Genomic DNA, 12,127 nt, shown 5'->3' with positions numbered 1-12,127 from the left:
GAGCGGGGCATCTTGTGGCATGTCCCGTGAGTTAGATTGTTTTTCTTCAGCTTGAAAATTCTTTGCACCACAAATTGCTGGAACTGCGACTTGATAATGGGGCGAGGTCAATGGGGCATCTGGGACCTTGGTGAACGGAGCCAATTGTATCTCCTTAACTAATTAAATTTAAGGATAAAGAAACAAAGTGAATGATGGAAAAGGAAATAGGGGGAATTAAAGTCAAATTAGATAGATAGACAAATAGAGAGGGAAAGAAAGATTGGATTAAGAGTGAGAGAAAGAGACGGAAAGGAAAAGTAAGAAAATAATTTTAAAATGTAAAATTTAAAAAACCTCTAGGAACAATTTACTACCTGCAGGAATGAGACTCCGCAGTTGCAATTGTTCCCTTTCTGGGCCTCCAAGGTTGCGTGGCATTGCAGGAACATAAATCTCATTATTAAAAGGGTCCTTACGTCATGAAATACCAGCCCTAACTTTTTGTGCGAAGTTTAATTTGCACTTATGGTTCAAATCCAGCAATTTCTTTAAAGTCACGGAGAGATTGATGGCAAGATCCCCTTTTTGCGAGGCTAATGATGGAGCGGTGCAAATTGTCCAGCAATTTGTGGCGATTTGCAACTCATGACGTATCTCTTCCTCACCGTACATTGCTGGGATTTTACGCACTAATAAACGGCAAGCGCTATGAACTCGCCATTACTTTTCCAGCCAATTCTGGGCCAATGTCTCAACCTCACCAGATGGAAAACCTATGCCATCTATTGGGTGGCCTGTGGACTCGCATCAGAAATTGAGGTATCGGCAAATTCCTTTACCAGGATCTCCTGCTAATAAGAGCAACTGTAAAGTGATCATCTAGATTAAATTCACATCTGTACACATTTGTTGACTCAAAATTTGGAAAATTATGGGTCAGCCAGATATGAAGACCAGGTAGGAGCTTGACATTGGAGGAAAGATTAGCGTAGCAGTAAAATGCTATAGTATCCACAAATTGATCAGAAATAGTTGCATGTCCAACTATGAAAATCATAGACACAGCTGGTTGAAGTGAGGATACCTGAATAAGGAGGGGTTAAAATTGCAACTCTCTTGACAACCTTTGGCAGTTGGGAAGTATGAATAAATTTGGAAAGGGATGACGGTGGCTAATAAAGCAGAGAAATTAAAAACATTTCAAAGCAAACTAAAGTTGGAATTGATGTGGCACCTTTAGAAAGTCTTCGACGTAGCATGTCGTCCGTGTTGTGAAAGTCATCGTAGCAGCAAACAGAAACGCCATTGCATTTCTTGCATGTGACAAAAATAACCGCGAGCTCTTCCAGACTAACAATAACTTGCATTTATATAGCGCCTTTAACGTAGTAATACGTCCCAAGGTGCTTCACAGCAGCATAATTAAACAAAATTTAACACTGAGACACAAAAAGAGATATTAGGACAGGTGACCAAGAGCTTGGTCAAGGAGGCAGGTTTTAAGGAGCATCTTAAAGGACTAATTGTAATTGCTACCACTCAAACTACAACTTTTTTGTCTATAAAAAAAATTAGAAGCTCCAAATCTGAAGATTGGGGGGGGGGTGTGTAAGATGTTGAAAAACGAAATGAAAGGAAGAGGTCCTTTAAAGCACAAAGTGTCCTAGGGTTCAATAAGTGCGCTTACTTAGGGCGTAGTGAAAACAAACTGGAGAGGCGATGACTTTTTTTTCCCCCTAACTTTTATTATTATATCTGATTCATTTGGAGCCCGAGGGGGTGGAGGAGTGGCGACGGCGGCTTTGGTTTCTGGACAACACAGGCACACTCGGTGACACCCAACCTCACTCGGAAAGGGGCGGGAGCCTGAGCCTGGACAGGGACACGGCCATGACTTGGTGAAAAGAGAGAGAGAAAGAGGGGGGAAAAAACCCTCTGTGTGCAAACACCAAGCAAGTGATTTCAACATTTGGGAAGGAAGATTTTTTTTTTTAAAAAACGGAATTTGTTTTTTCTTCTCGAAGAGGAGGAAGAGAGAGAGAGAGAGAGACAATAAAATTAAAAGGGGGCAGAAAGAGGAAGCATTCGCAGGGCGGCTGGAGCCGGCAATCCCCTTTTTAAAAAAAATAATAATCATTTTGTTTTACGCTTTGTGTCGGCGGAGACGGCGAGTGGAGGAGGAGGAGGAGGAGAAGGAGAAGAGGGAGATAATTTGTTTCCCCTCCGGTGCACAATGAAGGCGCCTGTCCGCCATGTTACAATGATGGCCAGGAATTGACTGGATTTTTTTTATATACATGTTTAATTTTTCTTTATTTATAAAAGATATTTTTTTAAATTCCCGTCGAGTTTAATCCCCCCCCCCCCCTTGGAGGGAGGGAGGAAGGAAGGAAGGAGAGCCTGAGTTTGCAGCCGCCGCCGACACTTTGTGTCTGCTGTCTCTCTCACTCACTCTCTTGTTTTCGGAGCTGCCATGGCCGAGCAGGCGTATTCCTGGTGAGTGAATTCCCACCTCCCACACACATGGTTTTGTTTTTATTTTTTTTTTTACTTATCCGGACGATTGGCAATCGCGAGCTGTTGTCTTCCTGGCGGTTTGTTTTGATTGTAGGCCGCGATGCAGCCTCGGCCTCGCAGTTTGAAGGGGGCCGGGGAGGAGAGGGTTTACTTTTGCAGCGCTGGCGGCTGGAGGGCGCTGTGGCACCGACTGCATCCTCATCACCTTCCTAATGTTTCATTTGAGATTTAACCTAAAAGGGGGCAGAAAAGCGACTGTAACTGCAATGTTTATCTTAATATATAAACACTTAACATATATAAACATAAAGGTTTTGAATCTTGGACCCTATGCCCAGCTTCAATAGCATCGACTTAATTTTGATCCATAGGCCGAATTAGAGCAATTGGCCTGTTATTTTATTTTTAAACCAGATTTGTGACAGCCTTTTTTGTTGGTGATGGTGGGTGTATGTCAACTCCTTATAATTTGGATGCCAACATATGCAGAGCAAATCAGATCTGTGAAAACAATTACTAAGGATTATCTTTATAATTTTAGATGGAGTATTTATGTGTGTGTGTCTATACACGATATATATTATAAGGTTGTAGCTTTTTTAATAGAGTACACAGCTGCACCAGTGATTTTTCAGGCCTGCCTGGACAGTGCCTAACCGTTGCATCTACTTGGGATTTTTAAGCTGCACAGAGACCATAATGGTTTAAGGTGTTTACTTCACTCTGTGGCATTGGGATTGATAGCTCAACCACAAGTGAATTTCTTATTGAGCGAGAGAGAGACATAGTGTTCTGTACACTTTCTGCTGTAGTAAGTAGACTTTAGTTCTAAATAATATTGACACTGCAGAACTGACATTTTACTGACTGGCAGGATTTGCAGAGTAGCCTTGATGACTTGGAGGAGGGGTGAAGGGACTTGCATAAGCATATCAATTAAAAACTTTTTGAATAATCCTTTTAGTAAGGATAAAGGATTTTTTGATCAACCTGGTTTGAGGATGTATCTCAAGACAATGCACAGTAATCTGCACAGAGTGACCAATTTGCAATCTCATGCTCAAGTTATGCTACCTGTTTGGCATTTGTGCTGCATGATCTTTTGCACTCCACTGAAAGATAAAACGTGCTGTATAATCCTGCTGTTGTCACGAGGAAGATTTCCTTTGTGCTTTGGGTGTAGTGAAATCCTAAATAATTCTTTATAAATGAGTTTATGATTTTACTACAACTAACGCGACCAACTTCTGACAAGTTTAAAAAGAATTTGAGCTGCTGTCGAACCCCTTTTTAGTCTCAAATTAGAGAAAAGATCTGACTATATTGACAATTCCACTTATACCATTGGAAAATTCTCCCAACACTGTCCCTTCTTGGTGCACTGTGACTGAGGAAATCAAAGTAGACAGGAGAATTTTTTTTAGATGTTTCTCAAGTAGCAGTTTTGAGAGGCAAGGCTTTCTGCTTAATGTGTGCCTGTGAGTAAGTTACACAAAAAATCACACTTAAATGTTGTGCAATATTGTTCACCTCACGTGGCTCCCATTACCAGTATTTCATCCTTGTGTTGCACAACTCAAAATGCTCACGCTAAGCAGATCAAGTTTGGAAGAGCAAAATCTGTAATTGTACTTCTGGGTCCACGATTCAAGTGGACTGATAGAATCTATCTATCTCCATCATTGTGGACCAGGCAAGTGATTTCCTACCATCCACAGGCATTCTCACCGTGTGGAGTTGCTGATCATGATTAGGTTGTTGAGCAGAAGAGATGCTAGGCCTGGTAAAGGGAGGATCACTAATTGCACTGCAGTGACTTAGTGTTCAAACTGAGAAAAGGATGGTGCCAGTTGAGTCAAGGAGAAACGGAAAAGAGAATTTTACAAAAGGGGGCAGGCAAGGTATTCTTAAGTGTCTATATTTGTGCTAGTCCACCTAATTAGTCATAATCTCAGCGGTCTGTTGTATATCTGTTAGTATTGGCCTAACAGTCGATATCTTTGCTAGGATGCTGAATTTCTTTGTAATTCACCAGCCAAAAGTGACTGATATTGTATGAAGTTCTGTATCATCTCTTGGTGATGGTGGCACAGCTTCTTGTAATTATATATAGTTGTAGTTGCATCTCTGGGTTCAGATGATTAACTAGTTAAGCTTTGCCTTTACAGTTTGAACCCCTCGATTGAATTACTGCCTTGTATTCCATGCACTGCAATGGCCTGATCAGTTGCAGCATGATTTCTTATTGCCAAATATGAAGTTCTTGCTTTAAACCATGAAGGTAGATAAGTAGTTCAGTTTTGCTACCAAGATGAGATATGGAGTAACTTTGTTCCACAATCGATGGAAAAGCATGGTATATTCAAGGCAAATGTATATCTAATCTGCCAGACATAATCCTGTTCCATTGGACTAAACAACATTCCATTCACTACTGTGATGTAAAATCCCTGACTCAAGAATCAGGTATTAAACAGATTATTCAAATCTTTAATGCTCACTAGACTAAATATGGCCAATCACTACTAAATTTCACTGAGATGACAACATTTTAGAAATCAAATGTGTTTTGTGTAAATTAAAATCTTCCATAGTACATTAAATGGCCTCTGGTATGTAAACTTGACTTTGAATTTTGTTTTAAAAATAGAATTCTAATTGAAGCATAACAGTTCTTGGCAAACTTATGTTTTATTAATAACAATTTGGCTATGCTGTTCATATACTTCAGGGAGTGTCAACATTTCTGTAGGTAGTATACTACCATTAGGCTTTTTGGATTCTGGATTAAGTTTAACTTGATTGTAAAAGAGATTTTAAAAGAGATCTGTATTGTGATTTTGAAGCAGAAGATTGTTGGGTGGGTGAGCTGTCTTGGGTTGTGTTTGGGTGAAACAAAAATAATGAAGCATTGGATGAAATTAATTGGATTCAAATTGTATACAGAAAGATGTTAAAAGGGTGTTCAGAAGGGCAAAGAGAAGCATAGACAAAAGCATAGTTCTAGAAGCAAAAATATAACATCAAGAAACTCTCCAGCAGTAGACATGGAGAGATAGCCTAAGCAGAATTAATGACCTTGTTATGAGGTGGAAGTTCTAGCCTGGCTAAAAGGTTTTAAAATGAGTAAGTCCCCAGGAATAGATTTATATCTATTACAGAATGTTGAAAGAGACTAAAAAGGAGTTTTGAGCATCATTAATGATCATTATGAGGGCATCACTAGATACTGGGGAGGTACCAGTAGATTGGTTACTGTAGTGTCCATTTTCAAAAAGGATGACAAGACGGAAATGGGCAACTAAAACCTTCCAAACCTATGACTCCTAAAAGTCATTTGACAGAGTTTTACATAGAAGGCTGTTAGTTAAGCTCAAAGCTGTGGGGATTCACCATAAGCCTTGGGAATGGATTGGAAATTGGCTGAAGACGTGTAGAAAACAACAAGTACTTTTAGAAGAGCTATGTCTGGGAGGCGGAAGAGAGTGCTGACTGGGGTGCCCCAGGAACCACTACTGTTTTTAATTTACATCAATGACTTAGATGCAAAGACTCCTTTTTAGTTTGCTATAATCTGCAATGACAGTGGAACAATGGCAGACTAAATTTAATGCAGATGGCAGTAAAGAACTGCACGTAAGAAGAAAAATGGGTGTCATGTACTCCATGAAAGTTGTTGAAATAACTAAGGATAAAGTTGAAAGAGACCTAGGAGTGGACTCGATGCTGCTCTACATTGGTTGGACATATTGAGTGATCAACTTAGCCAAAAGAATGCTGAAATATCTAGCTAGAAAAATAGAATACAAGTCAGAAGTATGCTCAAATTGTTCAGATCACACCATGAGTACTGTATCCATTTTTGGTTACTGTGATGCTAAGGAGACATTAAAGCACTGGAAGTGCAGAGAAGAGCCATGAAGCTGATCCATAGTGTCAGGCCCAAGTGACGAGGAAAAGTTGGAGAAAGTTGGGCTTGAGAGAAAGCATTGAGGGGATCTTAGAGGTATATAAAATCATAAATATGTAATGAAAAGGTAGATCTGGACAGTTACTTGAACTTGCAAAAATAGACTCAGATTCAAACTAGTAGAAGGCAAATTTAGGACTGATATTGGGAAGTTCTTCACATACCATGATCAATACGTGAGATGGATTTCCAGATAGAATAGTGGAGATGGAAGCCTTGGAAACATTTAAATTTAACGTTCTTTTTGGATGGATGAGCTAAGAAGGGCTGAATGGCCTTCCTCATCCATAATTATCTAGCGATCTCACAATTTGTGCATCTCTGAACTTGAGTGACCACTATGTTAATTTCAACGCTCCCAATAATTGTTTTGGAAATGTAAGTTTTGCTTTGCAATTCTTGAGTTTTATATAGTGAACCTAATCAGAATAAAATAGCCTGTTCATCTAGTATCAGGAAAAATATTTTTATTAAATCAAAGAGCAAGTAACATCTAGGTGAAGCTAGACTTTATCTTCCTCTTCACCTGTTTACTCATTTTTCCCCTCCTCAGTTCTGCCATCTCCAGTTGAGAGGGCAAGCTGTCTGGTTCCAGATCACATCAGTGATGCTCTAAAACTAGCTGTTAAGAGATATGAAAGGTGCTCTGGATGATTTTTTTCCCTTTGTGAAATGCCTGGTCTCTGGTGTTGCCTCATGGCTGAAATTAAGAATTTGATGCATCATAGGAGCAAACCTAAAATTCTGCACCATGTGGGGGTGATTTGGGGCTCCAATCTACCAGGATATTGTAATATATTAGTCATGGTACTGGACTGGCTACCCAGAAGTTGAGTTCAAATCCTACCATGGCAAGTTGTGAAATTGCATTGAATAAATGTGGTAATCTGTTTACTAGTTGCCAGATTGTTATCTGATCTGTTAATGTCCTCCAGAAAAGAGAACGTGTCTGGAATATTGGTGCCCTCTGGATTGGCCTAGCAAGCCACTTAGTTATAGAGACATGCCCAACACCTTTTTCAGGGCAACTAGGGGTGGGCAGTAAACGTGACAGTACATTTGCCAACATCTTGAGAACAAAAAAAATGTACTGCCATTGTAGACATTGCCTTCAAGTTTTTTCTTGATTTGACTTTTCCCATCTGTTTTTCCCCCTCATTTTTGCTTTCACTTTTTATCTTGTATTTTGAATTTCTCTCTCTTTAATTGCTCTTTCTCATAAAGCAGATCAATAAAATGTGAGTCTGTTCAGAACAAAAGCTGTTTCATGTGGCTGTTATCTTTTTCTTCAAGCACCTTGTTCCCAGTTCATAATCTTTTTGGAAAAACACATTGTTCAGTCAATTTGTCTGTTCCTCTTGGCACTGCTACTTTCCCCCCTCTGTTGTACAAATGTATTTTTTTATATATCCTTTTATACTGTGCATAAGTTCCCAATCTACCTGTGCTAGTGCAGTTCTGTACGCTTTTTCACACTGCTATTTAACATTCACAGAGTACCTTTGTGACAGGGTGTTGTCATAGTCTAAACCAGACTTAGAAACCAACAAAGTAATTGTTTAAAAAAAAAATCCTCAAAACAACAAAGCAAATCAAAAACTATCCAACATCCAGCTGCTTTCAAGTCTGCTATTCATTGCCCCAACATTCCAAATTTGCATAAACTGCAAAACTAGGACAAGTGGTTTGTTATCACTCAGATAAAAAGATTTCAATGCCTCCTCAACTTTTTATGCAAAATAGTGGGACTTGAACAATAACTCGCGCTATTAGGGGTAAGTAGAAACGCAGGCAATATTGCATTGCTCTAAATCGCTTCCCCTAATCATAATCACCATGTGAAATTGCCGTATTTCCATCAGTACAAAGCAGGTCCATCATTCCATGATTTTTCTTTATTTAATGGAATATTTTTAAACAAAAACTGAGTTGCCTATTTTGTAAAAACAAAGACTACATGGGCCCCTTAGAGATGCAACATTTTAATAACTTGACATAATTAACTCATGACTACAGTTCTGTATTATGTGGTCAGGGCCACTTGTAAGTGCGGTGGTCTCTACTCTGTTGTAGTTAAGCATATCATACTGGTCTCATATTTCTAAGCTAGTCTATGCTCAACTGAGTTTCACTGACTCATGCTTGTTTTCAAATCCCTCCATGGCCTGGCCCCTACCTATCTCTGTAACCTCCTCCAACTCTGAGATCTCTGCGCTCCTCCAATTCTGGCCTCTTGCGCGTCCCCGATTTTCATCGCTGCACCATTGGCAGCCGTCCCAGTAGCTGCCTAGGCCCTAAGCTCTGGAATTCCCTCCCTAAACCTCTCCGCATCTCTACCTCGCTCTCCTCCTTTACGACTCTCCTTAAAACCTACCTCTTTGACCAAGCTTTTGGTCACCTGTCCTAATATTTCCTTATGTAGCTCGGTATCAAATTTTGCTTGATCGCTCCTGTGAAGTGCCTTGGGATGTTTTACTATGTTAACGGTGCTATATAAATGCAAGTTGTTATGTTGTTGACTTGGTCTCTTCCCCACCTCCCGTTTTATCACTAATCAAAGCTGGAAAGAATTAACTAAACCCTTCCAAAACATTCACAATAATTAAGTAGGGAAGGTGAGAAATGTAATTGCTAAAATAACTTCACCAGTGGAAGTTGGGTAGGGGGATAAAATCCCCCTTTCGTTGCTATTGAATATTTCTCTACTAAAGAGAAGGTCCACGAATACTCAAGCATATTACAAAAGTTTAACTGTAATACTGAGCACCAAATGGAAAATAAAAATCTGGCACAGTCTTAAAAATGGAAAATCTTTTTATAATATTGTAATATTGAGCTAGGTCGAACAAGCCTCCCTGCCCTAGAAGCACAATGCTTTTTTACATGAGCATTCTTTTGTCTATGCCTTTTAACTGAAATGCTCTTTAAAATCCGACTTTGTCAAATAAAGGAGTAGGTCACCTCAGCGTAAGTAGGGTAGAAAAATCTGTTCACATAGTTTGCTATTTTGTAACTTTTTTTCACTTCTGAGTCAGTGTATGAGAGTCACAATCTACCATATGAGTTCTGTTGATGAAATGTCTGAGTTTCCTTTAAATGAAAGCTGTTGCCTGTATACACTTGAGTGTACGTGATTATAGACCATACTTTTTTTTTGCAGATGCTATCTTTCTTGGATCTACACAGTAATCTAACTCTAATTATTTTTTGTGGTGGTGGGGAGGGATATCAGACTAAGTAGTGATGCTGTAAGTGAAATTTACCATTTGTTTGAAATCCTATAAATACATAAAAGCAGTATTTTTTTCCAAAAACGGTTTTGAAAGAAACTTTTTTCCCTACTTAAGGAACACAGGCAAGTAATTCTCTTGTGAAATTAGATCAGATATTTAATTTTAAAGTATTAAATGGACTGCTGATTTGTGGAGTACTCTACTCAATTCAACTGTTTGGTAGCAATATGTAACATGAAAGAAAATGTGGTTCCTTGAGCAACATTGAGCTACTGACTGTTTGAGAATTTGTTTCAAGCAGTATGTTATAGTTTAATGTCAGGATTTTTAATTGTCACTTGTTAAAATGGCTGGCTACTGTGCATGAAAGATGTATAAATGTAAGGAATCTTACAACACCAGGTTATAGTCCAACAATTTTATTTTAAAATCACAAGCTTTCGGAGATTATCTCCTTCGTCAGGTGAGTGACGAAGGAGATAATCTCCGAAAGCTTGTGATTTTAAAATAAAATTGTTGGACTATAACCTGGTGTTGTAAGATTCCTTACATTTGTCCACCCCAGTCCATCACCAGCATCTCCACATCATGAAAGATGTATGTGATGGGTCCTGGTTCCACAAAAAATGTCTCTTTGGGTAATGTATTTATAGGATGTTTGGATTTTTACATGAAGAAAATTGCTTCCTTTAAAGGAATTTGAGGGCGATAAAAGTAAGGACCTTTCTGTGGTTCCTTAAATCTGCTTTCATATTGGTTCTGTGCACTGTTTGTATCATGAACTCCCAATATGCAGGTCTCGTGCAGCCGGCAGAAGCCCCCATAGTAAAGTTGGTGAATTATGCTGCCGTGAACTGGCAAGTTCACTCTGGGATTATGGCTGGCTATTGGTACTAATGTGGCACATAAAACAGCTTGAACTAGAGCCTAAAGTAACAGTAGTACATCGCTCTCCTGCTTTTCCATTTGGAGTGGAGAACTGGTTTCTGTAGGCACCACAGATAGCAAGTGTATGAGACTGGCTCCCTGTGTTTACATTGTTATAACTGGGTCCTTTATTCTGATGGCAGGTCTCCATTTCCGTAGACATGCATAGTCACTGGGATAAGGGAGGCCAGTTGTTTAAACTATGGGGTGCAAGTTGTTGTTGTGTGCACCTGACAGACAAGGTCTTTCTCTATTGGCTGCATTTGTATGTAGTGTAAAAGTGTAAAGAAAGGCTATGTAAATGCAAGTTCTTTCATGATCTCAGGATGTCCCAAAATGGTTCACAACCAATGAAGTATTTTTGAAGTGTAGTTCCTGTTGTAGGGAAATGCAGACACTAATTTGCACGCAGCAAGGCCCCACAAACAACAGTGAGATTAATGACCAGATAATCTGTTTTTTAAAGTGATGTTGGTTGAAGGATCGATATTGGCCATGACACCGGAAAACTCCTCTGCTCTTGGGACCTTTTAACATCCACATGAGAGGAGAGGTTTAACAATCTCAACTGAAAGACACCACTTCTGACAGTGCAGCATTCACTCAGTGCTGCACTGACATGTTCAAGTGCTCAAGTCTCTGGAGTGGGGCTTGAACCCTAGCGACCTTCTGACTCAGAAGAGAGTGCTCCCACTGGAAGTCCTTACTGGCTCGCTGGATGTTCAGCCGAGGTACATATTCCAAGACATTGTAATAATTGCTGGTTAGAGTTCTGAAGAGACTTGCTGTGTTTTTTAATTTTAAAATATTTGCACTTTGTCGACTGTCAGCTTGGCTCAGTTGCTAACATTCTTGCTTCTGAGTCAAAGTTGTGGTTTAAGCCTCATTACAGACTTGAGTACGTAGTCTAGGCTTATCATTCAGAGCAGTCTTTTGGTGAGATGTTAAACCACAGTTGGGCATAAAAGATCCTATGGTACTATTCATAGTGAAGCAAGAAGTTCTCCTGGTGTCCTAGCTAATATTTTTCCCTCAACTAATGCCAGAAAAACAGATTATCTACTCAGTCATTCATTTGCTTTTTATGGGCCCTTGATGTGCACAAAATTGACTGCCATGTTAACTAAACTGGCATATTTTGTTCCTTTTTTAGACTTGTTTTACTGTCTGTACACGTAAATCAGAATGATTTAAACACATTGTTCTTGGGTTTTAATTTTTTCAAATTAAAAAGCTCTGCCTTAATTGTTCCCCTCTGCTCTCCGTCCTCTCTTTAGTTTACATTGGTGCCATTTTAATTCTGGGCACCCTGTGTCTGTGTGTGTCTGTTTGCACAGCTAAATCTGGCTCCCTTACGCCCATGCAGACTAGTTGATCCAATTTTTCATGGGTGGGAAAGTTTATTACTGGGATAAGGAGCTATATTTAGCAGCGTGGCTGCTGGTCACCCAGACTTCGAATTCAAGCAGGATCAGCATAAAATCTTTTGAGTCCAGGT

At 39.5% G+C, this 12,127-nt stretch overlaps 1 protein-coding gene across 1 annotated transcript in view; it reads left to right on the top strand.

Moving 5' to 3' along the window:
* The first annotated feature begins 1,807 nt into the window (after positions 1–1,807).
* sppl3 (signal peptide peptidase 3) overlaps positions 1,808–12,127 on the top strand; it is a 167,748-nt gene continuing 157,428 nt past the window's right edge. The window contains exon 1 of the mRNA XM_068005665.1: positions 1,808–2,478. Coding sequence (XP_067861766.1) covers positions 2,456–2,478 — 23 coding nt within the window. The 5' untranslated portion in view covers positions 1,808–2,455. The remainder of the gene's footprint in view (positions 2,479–12,127) is intronic.

Source organism: Heptranchias perlo, chromosome 25, assembly GCF_035084215.1.
Source record: "Heptranchias perlo isolate sHepPer1 chromosome 25, sHepPer1.hap1, whole genome shotgun sequence".
Classification (NCBI taxonomy): Eukaryota; Metazoa; Chordata; class Chondrichthyes; order Hexanchiformes; family Hexanchidae; genus Heptranchias; species Heptranchias perlo.
This window is presented reverse-complemented; position numbering and strand designations above follow the sequence as displayed.